The following is a 15,371-nucleotide window of genomic DNA, read 5'->3' on the forward strand; positions in this document are numbered from 1 at the left end:
ATGATTTCAGAATCCATAAAACAATAATACGCCCACTAGATGAAGGAGCAGAAGTAGGTCATTTGGCACATAGACTCTGCTCTGCCAATCAATGAGATCATATGATCTGGTGTGATAATCCTCAACTGCACTGTACCGTCTTAACTCAATATCCATTCCGTAAGTACGAGTAGGTTAGGATGGGAAGAATTACATGAAGAGATAAGAACAGGGTAGATAACAGGGCAGCATTACATCAAAACCATTGTGACAATGAACTGATAAATAATGAACTGGGTTGCAACTAGCTGGAAATGGGTGCTGTTCATAGTTCAGAAATGTTTGGAGCTGATGGTGAGTGAGCAGTAGCTCCTATATTGATTGTATTGTTTTCCATTGCACAGACAGTTATGGTGTCGGAGTCTAAAGAGAGTGTATTGAGTGGAGTGCTGAAGGTCATTCTACACGCCATGACCTCTAACCAGAGTGCCCTCTTCCTACAGCACTGCTTTGCCACCCAGCGGGCACTTGTCTTTAAGGTAAGCATCTTTGCGAATCTTAGGAACTAGTTTTAGTTTAAAATAAGTTCTATTCCCCAACATTTTTCTGCCCTTAGCACCTTTCGAGGACCATTTAAGGCCCAAAGCCAAGGGACCTTCTGATTTCAATTGTTCTGTTGTCAAATTCAGGGTGTAACCGTGTCAAGGAACATTATCGTTCGTGCAGTGCTAAGCAAAGCCTTCATCGTATGCATCTTGAGCGCCGTGAAATTTATAATAAGTGATGTATTTTGTATAGTACCATTGGCTATTGACATATAATCTTGATTTTTTTTGTTTCATTGAATAAAAATAGATTACTTCTTTATTCGAAATATCTCTTAAAAAGGTAGAAGCCAGTAACACTTTTATCACTGAGCTTGTTTTCTCTGTTTTAAGTTATTTCCCCATTCCTGCGACGACATTCTGTGTAACTGTGGCTTAGTCCTGTGTTCGAAGGTGCTGAAGCTGATTCCCTCATTCTGCTGGTTTATTGGTTTTCCTGTCATCTCTGTGCAGTTTCCTGAAATGCTGTTTGAGGAAGACACTGAGCTTTGCGCTGATCTGTGTTTGAGACTACTGCGACACTGCAGCAGCAGTGTGGGGACCATTCGAGCCCATGCTAGCGCCTCACTCTACCTGCTGATGAGGCAGAACTTTGAGATTGGCAATGTAAGTACATCTTGTATCTTAACTAAATGGAACTTTGGAGAGTGGGCACTGATTATAAGGGCTGTAATCTGGGTGGCATGGTGGGGTAAAACACTCTGTTCATGTCTGGAACCTGGGTTCAGTTCATTCTGACATATTGAATGAAAGTTATCTGCATGTAAAATGGGTTCTGCTCACTTGTGCGTCTAAAGCGCAATACTGCCCTCTGGCTTTAAATTGACCTTATTTAGAGAGGCCATGAGGAGGGGCACATGTGTGTGAAATAGCACTTTGGGAGACAGGATATAACAGCAGCTTTGTTTGTCACTCAACGGAATTGGAGCCTAACCCATACTGTCGTTAACCTGGCGGTGCTGAAATTCCACATGAAACCTTCTGCAGCATCAGCAATCCTTACCTTGAGGTGGGACTGACTGCACAATTTAATATGCAGATCTAACATCGCCAACAGATGCACTACTGCAAGATTGCCAGGCAATTATTTGTCTTGTTATTTTGGTAACATTCTAAGGCAGATATTTGTCACAGAAACTCTACCTGTACAGCCCCATAACATCATGTTTAGTTGTCATGCTTCCAATCAGTGTGGGATTCCAGGGTAGTAGCCAATATGTAAAATACTTCAACTAAGTGCATTGTATGAATGATTTGATAATGAATTATTTACTGAATGGCCAAGATGGATGATTAGTTGTACATCGAGTAGCCAAGGGGAGGAATTTATCGACCAACCCACCGCGTGTCTTTTGGCGATGGAGGAGGCCCGCCAGCGGGTTTACCGACCCCGCCGTTGTCAACATTTGCCGGCGACTGCAACCATCATCGCCGGAAAATCTGTGCGGCGGTAGACCGCCCTAGGTGTTTGCTACATTTAGCTTTAAAATGAAGGCCGGATTATATAGGATATTGGATAGGACAGTTTTGTGCTTTAAGCTCATGAGTGAACAGAACAGCAATCAGTTTTCATTTAAGTAGAGGCGACTTTCATTCAATATGTCAGAATGAACAAGATTCCAGACATGAATTTACGATGTTTTACCCTCCATACCACCCAGATTACCGACCAATGCTGCCATTAATGCTGCATTCGCGCATCCTCTCACCTTCCCTTATCTAAATCTATCCGCACTCACGTGTGCGGAACGTGGCTAAACTTATAGCCAGGTTCCGTACACATGAGTGCGGCCTCAACCGGGACCTGGGATTCATGTCACATTACATTCAACCCCCACCATCTGGCCTGGGCTTGCGAAATCCTACCAACTGTCCTGACTTGAGACAGTTCACACCTCTTTAACCTGGGTTACCCCAATCTCTGGATCTGTAAAGACTGAATTACCTGCAAATGCTCGCATTCTAAACATTGTCTGGCATCTTTGACTTTGTCTATATATATGTTTCTGGAACATACCTCTTCATTCACCTGAGGAAGGAGCAGTGCTCCGAAAGCTAGTGTTTGAAACAAACATGTTGGACTTTAACCTGTGTTGTAAGTCTTCTTACTGTGCTCACCCCAGTCCAACGCCGGCATCTCCACATCACGGTTTCCCCTTTGTATGCTAGTCCAATCTCCCTTTAAGTGCATCTATACTACTGGTTTTAACCACTCCCCGAAGGAGAGAGTTCCACATGGACATCACTCTTTAGGTAAAGAAGTGTCTTCTGAATTCCCTGTAGGATGTCTTGGCGACTGTCTTACATTGATGTCCTCTAGTTAAGCTCTTCCCCATAAGAAGAAACATTCTCTCTCTGCCCGCTCTATTGAAATGTTTCATAATTTTCAAGAACTCTAATAGGTCACACCTTAGCCTTTTTAACAAGAGCAAGGAGATCCGGCCTTTTCTGATATGTATACCGTTGCTCAGTTGTCATTTTCACCAGTGGCAGTTAATTGAGGGGATATTGTGCCAGTCAAAATAACCTTTGCTATTTTGGTATTATCCTTATCAACTCGCTCTCCAGTACCTCTATATCCTTTGTATATTCTGACCAAAACTGCACATAGTACTTAACGGTGGTCTAGCCATGATCTGATATAAATTCAGCATAACAGCTGTTTCAGTCTATCCCTCGAGAAATATCCCCCGAGTGCTTGGTTTGCTTTTTTGTGGCATTGCTAACCTGTGGCACAGCATTTGGTGATTGCTGTATTTATACTTCCGCGATTCCTTTATTCCTCTACCCCACCTAGACTCTCGTCTTCCAAGCAGTAGTTGACCCAGGCGACCTCGTATTTATCTATGTTGAACTTCATTTGCCCATTATTTGCCCACTCTAAATTTATTAATGTTCCTTCTCAAAGGTCTATTGAGTGATGTTGAATTGTGTGTTGAGTAGACAAAGTGACAGTAGTGTGCTCAGTGGGTTGGCTGCCAGTAGTTCTCGTATCGAGTGGCCACGTTACTGATGAACGGTAGATTGAGCGGCAGATGATGCAGTCTTATCAAGCAGGTTTGTTCTGGTCTTCTGGTGAAGTGATGAATTGACCACAAAGCTGGACTTGTTAAACACAAATGAATTCAAGTCAGCAGAGGGTTTAATTTGAATCATGTAGTCCTGTTGGTGTAGAGAGGCAGCAGTAGCACAGGGGAGAAACTCGTGAAGCTCAGTTGTCACATCATTTTTGCCAATGACAAGTTTATTGAGGGGGTGCTGTGCAGGTCCAAATGACCTGTCTTCTGCAACCGAGACCATTATTCTGGCAAAAGCAGTGTTTTAAAAAAATCATCCCAGAATTGTAGTTTAACAAAAGAAACTAACCTTGATCATTTGCTCTTAGCGATTGAATGTACACCCACTCTCTCTCACTGTGTTTATTGGGCGTTTGGCTTGCACACTAAATACATGAAACGAAACTGAACCAAGCATTTTATCTTCCTTTCAGAACTTTGCCCGAGTAAAAATGCAGGTAACAATGTCACTATCCTCATTAGTGGGGACCTCCCAAAATTTCAACGAAGAGTACCTTCGCCGTTCACTGAAGACTATTCTGACATATGCTGAGGAGGACCTGGAACTGCGCGAGACCACTTTCCCCGAGCAGGTAGAAAGCCTCTGTGGTGTAAAATGTTATTGCTGTAAATACCCAGTGGGTCAGGCGCCATTTGCGGAGAGAGAAACAGACTTCCCCAGAATTGGTCCACTGAGGGAAGGAACGGTGGCGCAGTGGTTAGCACTGCTGCTTACGGCGCTGAGGACCCGGGTTTGCTCCCGGACCCAGATCACTATCCGTGTGGAGTTTGCACATTCGCCCCGTGTCTACATGGGTTTCACTCCCACAACCCAAAGACGTGCAGGATTGGCCACGCTAAATTGTCCCTTAATTGGAAAAAAATAATCGGGTACTCTAAATTTATTTTTTAAAAAGAATTCGTGACTTCCGGTGGCTGTGATGGATCAGTAAGCCACACATTTGGAAGCTCCCGTTTTAAAGAGATTTTTCGGCTCTTTTGAGAGCCCAAAACAGAAATTTTTCGACGTCTCCCGGTGGGGGAAGGTGTGCTGAACGACTTTCCCTGCAGTCCATGACTCGAACTCGGAGTGGAAAGGTGGAAAAAACAGCAGCAGCTCCTCAGAAAAAACGGGGGAAGGGATCCAAGATGGTCACTGACAAAGCTCCAGGGGGGTGGAGACTCTGGGCCCAGAAACAACAAACTGATCTCCTGCGCTGCTTTAAAGAATTCAAGGATGAAGTACTGAGCTCTCTGCAGGAAACAAACAGAAGGCTGTCAGAGATTCAGTCCACCCAGGGTGCTGCCATCAAGAAGTTGCAGACGCAGGCCATTGAACGAGAGGAGGAGGCCGTGGTCCTCGTGAGTAAGGTGGAGGGGCACGAAGCACTCCACAAGAAGTGGCAGGAACGCTTTGAGGAGCTGGATCACCGCATGAGGCGGAAAAACCTGCGGATCTTGGGCCTTGCAGAGGGGCTGGAGGGATCGGACCTGACAGCCTATGTGGCTGTAATGCTGAATTCGCTAGTGGGGGCCGGATCTCTCCATCTGCCCTTGGAGCTGGAGGGAGCGCACAGGGTGCTGGCCAGGAGGCCCAAGGAAGATGAACCCCCGCGTGCGGTGCTGGTGAGGTTCCACCGGTTCAGTGATCGGGAGTGCGTGCTGCGCTGGGCCAAGAAGGTGAAGAGCAGCAATTGGGAGAATGGGGTAGTGCGGATCTACCAGGACTGGAGTGCGGAGGTGGCTAAGCGGCGGTCCGGATTTAATCGGACTAAAGACGTGCTTTATAGAAAAAAGATAAAGTTCGGAATGTTGCCGCCCGCGCGCCTGTGGGTAACTTATTTGGACCGGCATTATTATTTTGATTCCCCGGAGGAGGCGTGGGCCTTCGTGCGGACGGAGAAACTGGACTTGAACTGGGGGTTGCGAGGTCGGCTGTAAGATATTAGTGCTGGATTCTGCTGTTGCTGTGTTCTCTTTTTCTTCTGTTGTTTTCTTCTTGTTTTAGTACTTTTGCAATTTTGATATGGTTATTTACGGAGGGGTTGTTCTGCTATGTTTTTTTTTGTGCTGTGGGACATTGTTTGGGCTGTGTATCTTGAGGGGAGGGTCGGGGGGGTATGTATTCTATGCCGGAGTGGGGGTATGGAGTGGGGCTGATATTTGGGAGCTGCGTCAGAAGGGTGTGGTGGGGCAGTGCGAAAGCGCGGGCTTTCCTCTGGTTTCCCGCGCTGCGGGGCTGGGGGGTGGAGATGGTGACGGGGGAGGCGGGGCCTTAACTGGTTCTTCCCCGCGCTGGAGCGGTGCCAGGAGGAGGGATAGATTGGGGGATGATCCCACTTCAGGAGGGGTCGGGCTATTGGCGGGAGTTTCCGGGGTCAGCAGAAGTTAGCTGACCCACGGAAGTACAATGGAGGACGGTTCGCGGCTGGGAGGGTTCCTAGCCTGGGGGGGAAGGGAGGGGGGGAAAGGGGAATACCGGGTTGCTGCTGGTAGGGTCAAGAAGGAGCTGGTGGGGGCTGGGGGGACAGAGGTGAGGGGTTGTCGCTATGGGGACGGGGTCGAGCAGGGGGTGCTGGCCTGGGGCGGGCAGTCAACGGGCTATGGCTAGCCGACGGGGGAGGGGGGCGGGACGCCCTCTGATCCGGTTGGTCACCTGGAATGTGAGAGGGTTGAATGGGCCGGTGAAGCGGTCGAGGGTACTGGCTCACCTGAAGGGGCTAAAGGAGGATGTGGCAATGCTTCAGGAGACCCACCTGAGGGTGGCGGACCAGGTCCGCCTGAGGAAGGGATGGGTGGGGCAGGTTTTCCACTCGGGGTTGGATGTGGGGAACCGGGGAGTGGCGATTCTGGTGGGGAAAAATGTGTCGTTTGAGGCATCGGAGGTGGTGGCGGATAAGGGGGGTAGGTATGTGATGGTTAGGGGCAGGCTACAAGGAGAGAAGGTGGTACTGGCTAGTGTGTATGCCCCAAATTGGGACTTGGGACGGATCCCGGATCTGGAGGCGGGAGGTCTGATCATAGGGGGGGACTTTAATACGGTGTTGGATCCTTCACTGGATCGGTCCAGCTCTAGGACGGGTAGGAGGCCGGCGGCGGCCAAGGTACTGAGAGGGTTTATGGATCAGATGGGTGGAGTGGATCCATGGAGGTTTGTGAGGCCGAGGGCACGCGAGTACTCTTTCTTCTCCCACGTACATAGGGTCTACTCTCGGATAGATTTCTTCGTGGTGAGTAGGGGACTGATTCCGAGAGTGGAGGAGGCCGAGTATTCGGCCATTGCAATCTCCGACCACGCTCCGCATTGGATAGAGTTGGAGATGGGAGAGGTGCGAGACCAACGTCCGTTGTGGCGGTTGGATGTGGGGTTGTTGGCGGAGGAGGAGGTGTGTAGGAGGGTCCGGGCAAGTATTGAGGGGTACCTTGAGGTGAATGATACGGGGGAGGTTCAGGTGGGGATGGTCTGGGAAGCCCTGAAGGCAGTAATTCATGGGGAGCTGATATCCATCCGGGCACACAGGGAGAGGAGTGAGAGGGATAGACTGGTGGGAAAGATGCTGGAGGTGGACAGGAGGTATGCAGAGGCACCAGAGGAGGGACTGTTGGGGGAGAGGCGCAGCCTGCAGGCTAAATTTGATTTGCTGACCACTAGAAAGGCGGAGGCACAGTGGAGGAAGGCACAAGGGGCAGTGTACGAACATGGTGAAAAGGCGAGTAGGATGCTGGCTCATCAGCTGCGTAAGCGGGATGCGGCTAAGGAGGTTGCTGGAGTGAGAGATAAGAGTGGGAATGTGGTGCGGAAGGGGGTAGAGGTGAATGAGGTCTTCAAGGATTTTTACGGGGAACTGTACCGGTCGGAGCCAACGGGGGAGAGGAGGGGAATGGAGAGGTTCCTGGACGGGCTTTCTTTCCCGAAGGTGCAGGAAGAGAAGGTGGAGGGGTTGGGTGCGCCGATTGAGCTGGAGGAGCTAGTTAAGGGTATCGGGCAGATGCAGTCAGGGAAGGCACCGGGGCCGGATGGGTTCCCGGTGGAATTTTATAAAAAGTTTGTGGATCTAGTGGGCCCCTTGCTGGTGCGAACACTCAATGAAGCGTGGGAGGGGGGGACTTTGCCCCCGACGATGTCACGGGCGCTGATCTCGTTAATTTTAAAGAAGGACAAGGACCCCCAGCAGTGTGGTTCATACAGGCCCGTATCTCTCCTCAACGTGGACGCTAAGGTGCTGGCAAAAATCCTGGCCACCAGGATAGAGGACTGTGTGCCAGGGGTTGTGCACGAGGACCAGACAGGTTTTGTGAAGGGAAGGCAGCTGAACACGAATGTGCGGAGATTGCTGAATGTCATTATGATGCCGGCGATTGAGGGGGAGGCAGAGATAGTGGTGGCACTGGATGCGGAGAAGGCCTTCGATAGAGTGGAGTGGGGGTACCTATGGGAGGTGTTGGGGAGGTTTGGATTTGGTGAAGGGTTTATTAGATGGGTGAGGCTGCTATATGAGGCCCCGATGGCGTGCGTGGCCACGAATAGGAGGAGGTCGGAGTACTTCCGGCTTTACCGAGGGACCAGGCAGGGTTGCCCCCTGTCCCCCTTGTTGTTTGCACTGGCAATCGAGCCGCTGGCGATGGCATTGAGAGATTCAGAGAGGTGGAGAGGCTTGGTGCGAGGTGGAGAGGAACATAGGGTGTCGTTGTATGCCGACGACCTGTTACTGTATGTGGCGGACCCGGTGGGAGGGATGCCGGGAGTGATGGAGTTACTAGCCGAGTTTGGGACCTTCTCAGGTTATAAATTAAACTTAGGCAAGAGCGAGGTGTTTGTGGTGCACCCTGGAGACCAGGAGGAAGGAATTGGTAGGCTCCCGCTTAGGCGGGCAGGGGAGAGCTTTAGGTACCTGGGGGTGCAAGTGGCCAGGGACTGGGGGACTCTCCACAAGCATAACTTTACCAGGCTGGTAGATCAGATGGAGGAGGAGTTCAGGAGGTGGGACATGCTGCCATTGTCGTTGGCGGGGAGGGTGCAGTCCGTCAAAATGACAGTGCTTCCGAGGTTCTTGTTCCTTTTTCAGTGCCTGCCCATATTTATCCCCAGGGCCTTCTTTAGGAGAGTGACTAGCAGTATTCTGAGTTTTGTGTGGGCACATGGGACTCCGAGAGTGAGGAGGGTGTTCCTGGAGCGAGGAAGGGATGGAGGTGGGCTGGCACTGCCCAACCTTCTGGGGTACTATTGGGCAGCCAATGTGTCAATGGTGCGTAAATGGGTGATGGAGGGGGGAGGGGCGGCGTGGAAAAGAATGGAGATGGCGTCATGTAGAGGTACGAGCCTGGGTGCCATGGTAACGGCACCGTTGCCGCTCTCCCCTAAGAGGTTTACCACGAGCCCGGTGGTGGCAGCGACCCTAAGAATCTGGGAACAATGGAGACGGCATCGGGGGGAAACAGGGGGCTCGATGGAGGCTCCACTGGGTGGCAACCATCGGTTCATCCCGGGGAACACGGATGGGGGATTCAGGGGGTGGCAAAGGGCGGGCATCAGCAAATTGAGGGACCTGTTTATTGGCGGGAGGTTTGCGGGCCTGGGGGAACTGGAAGATAAATTTGGCCTTCCCCAGGGGAACATGTTCAGATACCTGCAGGTAAAGGCGTTTGCTAGGCGACAGGTAGAGGGATTCCCTTTGCTGCCCTCGCAGGGGACGATGGACAGAGTGCTTTCGGGGGTGTGGGTAGGAGAGGGGAAGGTGTCTGACATCTATAAGGTAATGCAGGAGGTGGAGGAGTCGTCAGTGGAGGAGCTGAAGGCTAAATGGGAGGAGGAACTCGGGGAGCAGATAGAGGACGGGACTTGGGCGGATGCCTTGGAGAGAGTCAACTCTTCCTCCTCATGTGCGAGGCTTAGTCTCATCCAATTTAAGGTGCTGCACCGGGCCCACATGTCCGGGACTAGGATGAGTAGGTTCTTCGGGGGTGCGGACAGGTGCACCAGATGTTCGGGGAGTCCTGCGAACCACGCCCATATGTTCTGGGCATGCCCAGCACTGGAAGAATTCTGGAAGGGGGTGGCGGGGACGGTGTCGAGGGTGGTTGGATCCAGGGTCAAACCAGGGTGGGGACTCGCGATTTTTGGAGTTGCGGTAGAGCCGGGAGTGCAGGAGGCGAAAGAGGCCGGTGTCCTGGCCTTTGCGTCCCTAGTAGCCCGTCGAAGGATTCTGTTACAATGGAAGGATGCAAGGCCCCCCAAGCGTGGAGACCTGGATCAGTGACATGGCGGGATTTATAAAATTGGAAAAGGTCAAATTTGCCCTGAGAGGATCAATACAAGGGTTCCATAAACGATGGCAGCCTTTTCTGGACTTCCTGGCTCAGAGATAGGTAACTGGGTCAATAGCAGCAGCAACCCGGGGGGGGGGGTGCATTATTGTAGTGTTTATTCTGTAACTTTATAGTGTGTTAATTTGCGTTGTTGTTAAAATGCTGGGTTGTTCATGGGGATGGGGCGAATGTATATGATTGTTAATATTATTGTTATTTTCGGTATTTTACTAAGGTGCGTCAATGTTGTATAAAATCAAAATTTCTCAATAAAAATTATTTTAAAAAAAAAAAGAATTCGTCCACTAACCAAAGGGGAGTTCAAAAGATTATTTTCAACAAAATACAGACAAATAACAGACCAAACCTTAACAATATACAGATCACAAGGACCAAAAACAAACAGATGAGAGCGATAGGAAATTTCATTTTTCTTATCTGAACAGAAACCATGTTAGGCCACCTTAACCTCTGGTTTGATATCCAGCCTATCACTGACTGGCAGGAGCCCTGCATGTCCCAGAAGTGGAACGAGAAAAATGTTTTCTTCATTAAAGCTTTGGAAGCCAGTGTGAGCTGCTGGCCATTACCTGGAGACGAGAGGACTAGCTAGGCGGGTCTGCGGGAGCTAAATCTGAGGTTAAATATGTATCAAGTGAAAGTGTACAAACAGTCGTTTGTTTGGTAATACTGATCTGGAATATTGCTGAAAAGGGAGACATGCTGCTGGAGCTGGAGCAAGAAATGTTAGTTTGAAATTTGGTATTCCTGTGTTTGTCCTGATGAGTACAAGCCAAAAAGTTTCCGTAAACATGTCTCTCTCTTCAGGGATATTGTTTTGAATGAAAGCAAGTGTGAAATACTTAGTCCTCTTTCTGTTATTATTTTGTGGGATGTTTGTATGATTTAGGAGTGATTGGCTGTGCTATTTCCATCCTGTCCAGGTACAAGATCTGGTGTTTAACCTGCACATGATCCTCACAGACACAGTGAAGATGAAGGAACACCAGGAAGATCCGGAAATGTTGATGGATCTGATGTACAGGTAAGAATGTCTTTCTGCCCTTTTTGATTGCTTGCTCCAAGAATGATGAGTGTGTTGAAATGCAGCCCAAGCACCAGCTCTGGATTAACACTGTGTGCCCTGACCTAATAGAATCGCCAAAGGTTACCAGACATCACCGGATTTGCGGCTGACCTGGTTGCAGAATATGGCAGGGAAGCACTCGGAGTGGACTAACCATGCCGAGGCGGCACAGTGCCTGGTGCACTCTGCGGCACTGGTGGCGGAATACCTTAACATGCTGGAAGACTGCCGGTACCTACCAGTGGGCTGCGTCAGCTTTCAGGTAAGAGGATGGCGATTCGATATTGAGGCTAAATGCTGGAAATGCTGAGCAAGGCGGGTAGCGTCTATGGAGGGAGAAACAGTTAACGTTTCAGATTGATGGCATATCAGAGTCTGTCATCCAGTTCTGATTAAATGTCCTGAGTCTAAAACATATACATATGTTTCTTTCTCCATAGATGCTGGCTGATCTGCTGAGTCTTTCCAGCAGTTACTTTTATTGCAGATTTCCAGAAACTGCTGCATTTTGCTTTGTTTTACTCCTTTACCAGGTGTGACCCGGGGAAATGGTAGAGAAAGGTAGATGGACCCCAGGGTGGCAGCCAGCCAGCTACCAGTAGCAATTAAGATACCTGCTTTGAGCTGACATGCGGCTTGGTGAATATCTCTGAACTGACGAGGACTGCCTCGTAAAATTGACTGTTCCTTGTCAGCAGGTTAAGCGAGAATGGCGTTGGATTTGAATTGAACGTGTCTCATCTGCCTTTCCAGCTGATGAAAGTTTGTTAGTGATGGAAACCATTGGGGCCAGTGAGCAAAGTATTAATGCATGGTTTACCGAAAGCAAAAGGTGCAAATGCATGAGATTTCAGAATGTAAGCTGCAGCCTGTTCTGTTTCCCCCTTCACCCCTCGAGCAACAATTTCGAACCCCTCTGTGTCCTCGTTCCTCTCCCGACGTCTGTAATCTCCTTGCTCTCCACAACCCCCTGAGGTATCTGTGCTCATCTAATTCTGATTTCTCCTGAGTTCTCTTGATTTTGGGTCTCTTCGCTATTGGTGGCCGTGTCTTCGGTTGCCGAGGCCCAGAGCTCCGGAATTCCCTCCTTACACCTCCTGGTTCTCTCCCTCGCTTTCCTCCTTGAAGACAATCCCTAAAACCTACAGTTTCCAGTAAGTTTTTGATCATTTGACCTAATATCACCTCTCGTGTTTTGACGTCTCCTCGCGTGTTTTCACGTCACTTTTTTTCTTTTATAGTACTCCCGGTGAGGCACCTTGGAGTGTTTTGTATTAAAGGTGCTAGATAAGCACAAGTTGTTGTCATATAATTTAAGTTGGGATCAAAAATCTGTTTCATTCCATGTTTCTGATTCTGTGAAATTTTCTTGCCCCAAAGAACATATCGTCGAACGTTCTGGAGGAATCAGCTGTATCGGATGATGTTCTTTCTCCCGATGAAGAAGGAATTTGTGCTGGAAAGTATTTCACAGAAGCTGGACTGGTGGGATTGCTGGAGCAAGCAGCAGCCTCCTTCACAATGGTATACAAATAGGTTTCACTCCTGTTTCACACTTTTTCTTGGGTTGTTTTCTTTTTTATTCATTCACGTGATGTGGGCATGGCTGCCTAGGCCAATATTGATTGTTCATTCCTGGTTGCCTTTGAGAAGGTGGTGGTGAGCCTCCTTCTTTAACCACCGCAGTCTAATTGGTGTTGTTGCACCCACAGTGCTATTATAAAGGGAGTTCCAGGAATCTAACCGAATGACAGTGAAGGAATAGAGGAGATATTGTTCCAAGTCAGGATAGTGTGTGGCTTGCGGAGGAACTTGCGGATGGTTGGGCCTAGGACACTCCCCTGAGGAGCTCCTGCAGCGATGTCCTGGGACTGTGACGACTGACCTCCAACTAACATAATCATCTTCCTTTGTGCTAAGTATGGCTCCAACCAGTCGAGAGCTTTCCCCTGATTCCCATTGACTTCAGTTTTGCTAGGGCTTCTTGATGCCACCCTCGGTCGTAGAATCATAGAATTTGCAATGCAGAAGGAGGCCATTTGGCCCATCGAGTCTGTACCGACTTGGAAAGAGCATCCTTCTTAAGCCCACACACACCTTCGCCTTATTCCCGTTACCCCACCTAACCTTTAGGCACTAAGGACAGTTTAGCACAGCCAGTCCACCTAACCTGCACATCTTTGGACTGTGGGAGGAAACCGGAGCACCCGGAGGAAACCCACGCAGACACGGGGGAGAACATACAGACTCCGCACAGACAGTGGCCCAAGCCAGGAATCGAACCCGGGTGCCTGGAGCGGTGAGGCAGCGGTGCTGACCGCTGTGCCACCGTGTGGCCGTTTCCTTTTCTCCAAGTAGATCAGTGTAGCTATGAGGTGAAATGCTGAGTTTTCTGCCAGAATTTCTTTTTTTGTCACCCAATTCTTTTTCTCCAATTAAGGGGAAATTTAGCATGGCCAATCCACCTACTATATCTTTGTGTTGTGGGGATGAGACCAATGCAGACACGGAGCAAATGTGTAAAAACCACACAGACAGTGATCCGGGGCCGGGATCGAACCCGGATCCTCCGTGCCGTAGACAGCAGTGCTAACCAGGTAGCATATCCTGATGGCATTGTTGCTCTGTTTATCTGGTTCTAATTATAGCGGTCAATATGGTTGCCTTCCTTAATCCTAATTATGTTTGCTCTAGGTCGCCAGGTATCTTTCGATACCGCCACAAGGTTCGAACCCTAATACTGATCAAAGAACCAATGCACCAGTTAGTTAGTTCAAAGTCAATACTATTTATTTACACACACAGTGATATCTACTCATGCACAAAATACCATAAACTAAACTATCTCTGACGCTAATGCCTATACTTAACTTCGGGTGCCCACTCAGTCAGAGGAACAATGGCCGTTGTTTGGATCTGAGGCTGTTGGGTTCGAAGAGGTAACAGGAGAACAGCTAAGGTCATCCGTCTGATAGCGAGCGTTGACCTTGGACTTTCTTGCTTCTGGTGCAGCTGGTGGACGGGTCTCTCCGCTTCGAGAGCCGAGTCCAAGGGAGCGATTCTCTCTCGGGGGCTTCTTATACCTGAAGAGGCTTCGTACGCTTTTGGGCTGGCCTTGAACTTGGCCCCGATTAATTGGGCCGTATCTTGATCACTCTTATTGATCTTGACCAATAAAGGGGTGGGTGCCCTGATGGCTGGGCGTGTGCTAGGTGACCATTGGCCTTGCTTTGTTTGTGTCTTTCTGGCGCCGGGATATCTGCAATAGTATTGGTTACTTGAGTGTCATTCCTTTGTTCCCGGAGATGGGCCATCAATATGTTAATTGCCTTTCAGTTTCGGTCTCGTCTGGCTGCTGAGGTTCCAATACGCATACAAGCTCTGTGCCTGCCTGCTTTCTTAGCATTGTCCATAGTTCCCTATAGTCTTTGCAAACATCCATTTTGTATTCTGGAAGTGGCCATCCCAGATGGCTACAGCATGAAATGCTGTCAGACCAAGCTGTTAATAGTACAACGTAGATCTAGCTTACCTGCACTGCCTTCTTGCCTCATTAGAAAGATGGAGGTCACTGAGTGCCAGTGGTGATGCTGCTTATCGGTTTTGGCCTTCTGTCCTGTTCAGTTTTCATGTTGATTGGGTGATGTTTTTTCCCCTTCCAGGCTGGGATGTATGAATCTGTAAATGAAGTGTACAAGATCCTGATCCCAATCCATGAGGCCAACCGGGACAGTAAGAAACTGGCAACAATTCACGGAAAACTGCAGGATGCTTTCAACAAAATTCCTAATCAGGTATTGCATGTCAACCTCGTAGCTATGTTTTGCTTAGTAAAAATTATTTGAAAACTTATACAGTATTTGCTTCAGGAGTGGGGCTGGGTGTCCGTATCAGCCATTTTGGTTATAACCCTTCCCCGTTCAGTACCTGTCCTCCACACGAGACTCTGTAAATCGAGAATCATACAGTCTACGACACTTAGAGTCGAGTGCGGAGAGAAGGCAATCTGCTCCCAGGATTGTCAGTGCTGCTGCTGAGCTGGCTGCAGTGTAACTTGATTCTTCTCCCACCGCCCACACTCTGGTCTCACCTGAATCATAGTCACAACCCTGAGTCCATGTAACTTCATCACACTGTTCAGTAAAACACCCCGTGGCCCTTCGCATGAAGGGTTATCACAGCAAATTTGACCAGAGACCACGTTAACAAATATGAGCAAAAGCATGGTCTAGCAGGTACTTTTTAAGGCGTCTTTTATGAGACGAGAGGTTCAGGAAGAGAATTCCAGAGCTTGGGACCTCAGCAACTGAAGGAACGACCATCAAAGGACGGCGGGGG

At 49.1% G+C, this 15,371-nt stretch overlaps 1 protein-coding gene across 8 annotated transcripts in view; it reads left to right on the top strand.

Moving 5' to 3' along the window:
- Window positions 1-15,371, top strand: part of LOC119957052 (dedicator of cytokinesis protein 7-like) — a 179,182-nt gene that overhangs the window by 137,724 nt on the left and 26,087 nt on the right. For all 8 annotated transcript variants that reach the window (XM_038784661.1, XM_038784663.1, XM_038784662.1 and 5 more), the window contains 7 exons: window positions 384-518; window positions 1,038-1,190; window positions 4,075-4,233; window positions 10,891-10,991; window positions 11,103-11,295; window positions 12,414-12,557; window positions 14,696-14,827. In XM_038784661.1, coding sequence (XP_038640589.1) covers window positions 384-518; window positions 1,038-1,190; window positions 4,075-4,233; window positions 10,891-10,991; window positions 11,103-11,295; window positions 12,414-12,557; window positions 14,696-14,827 — 1,017 coding nt within the window. The remainder of the gene's footprint in view (window positions 1-383; window positions 519-1,037; window positions 1,191-4,074; window positions 4,234-10,890; window positions 10,992-11,102; window positions 11,296-12,413; window positions 12,558-14,695; window positions 14,828-15,371) is intronic.

Source organism: Scyliorhinus canicula, chromosome 25 (genome assembly GCF_902713615.1).
Source record: "Scyliorhinus canicula chromosome 25, sScyCan1.1, whole genome shotgun sequence".
NCBI classification, from domain to species: Eukaryota; Metazoa; Chordata; class Chondrichthyes; order Carcharhiniformes; family Scyliorhinidae; genus Scyliorhinus; species Scyliorhinus canicula.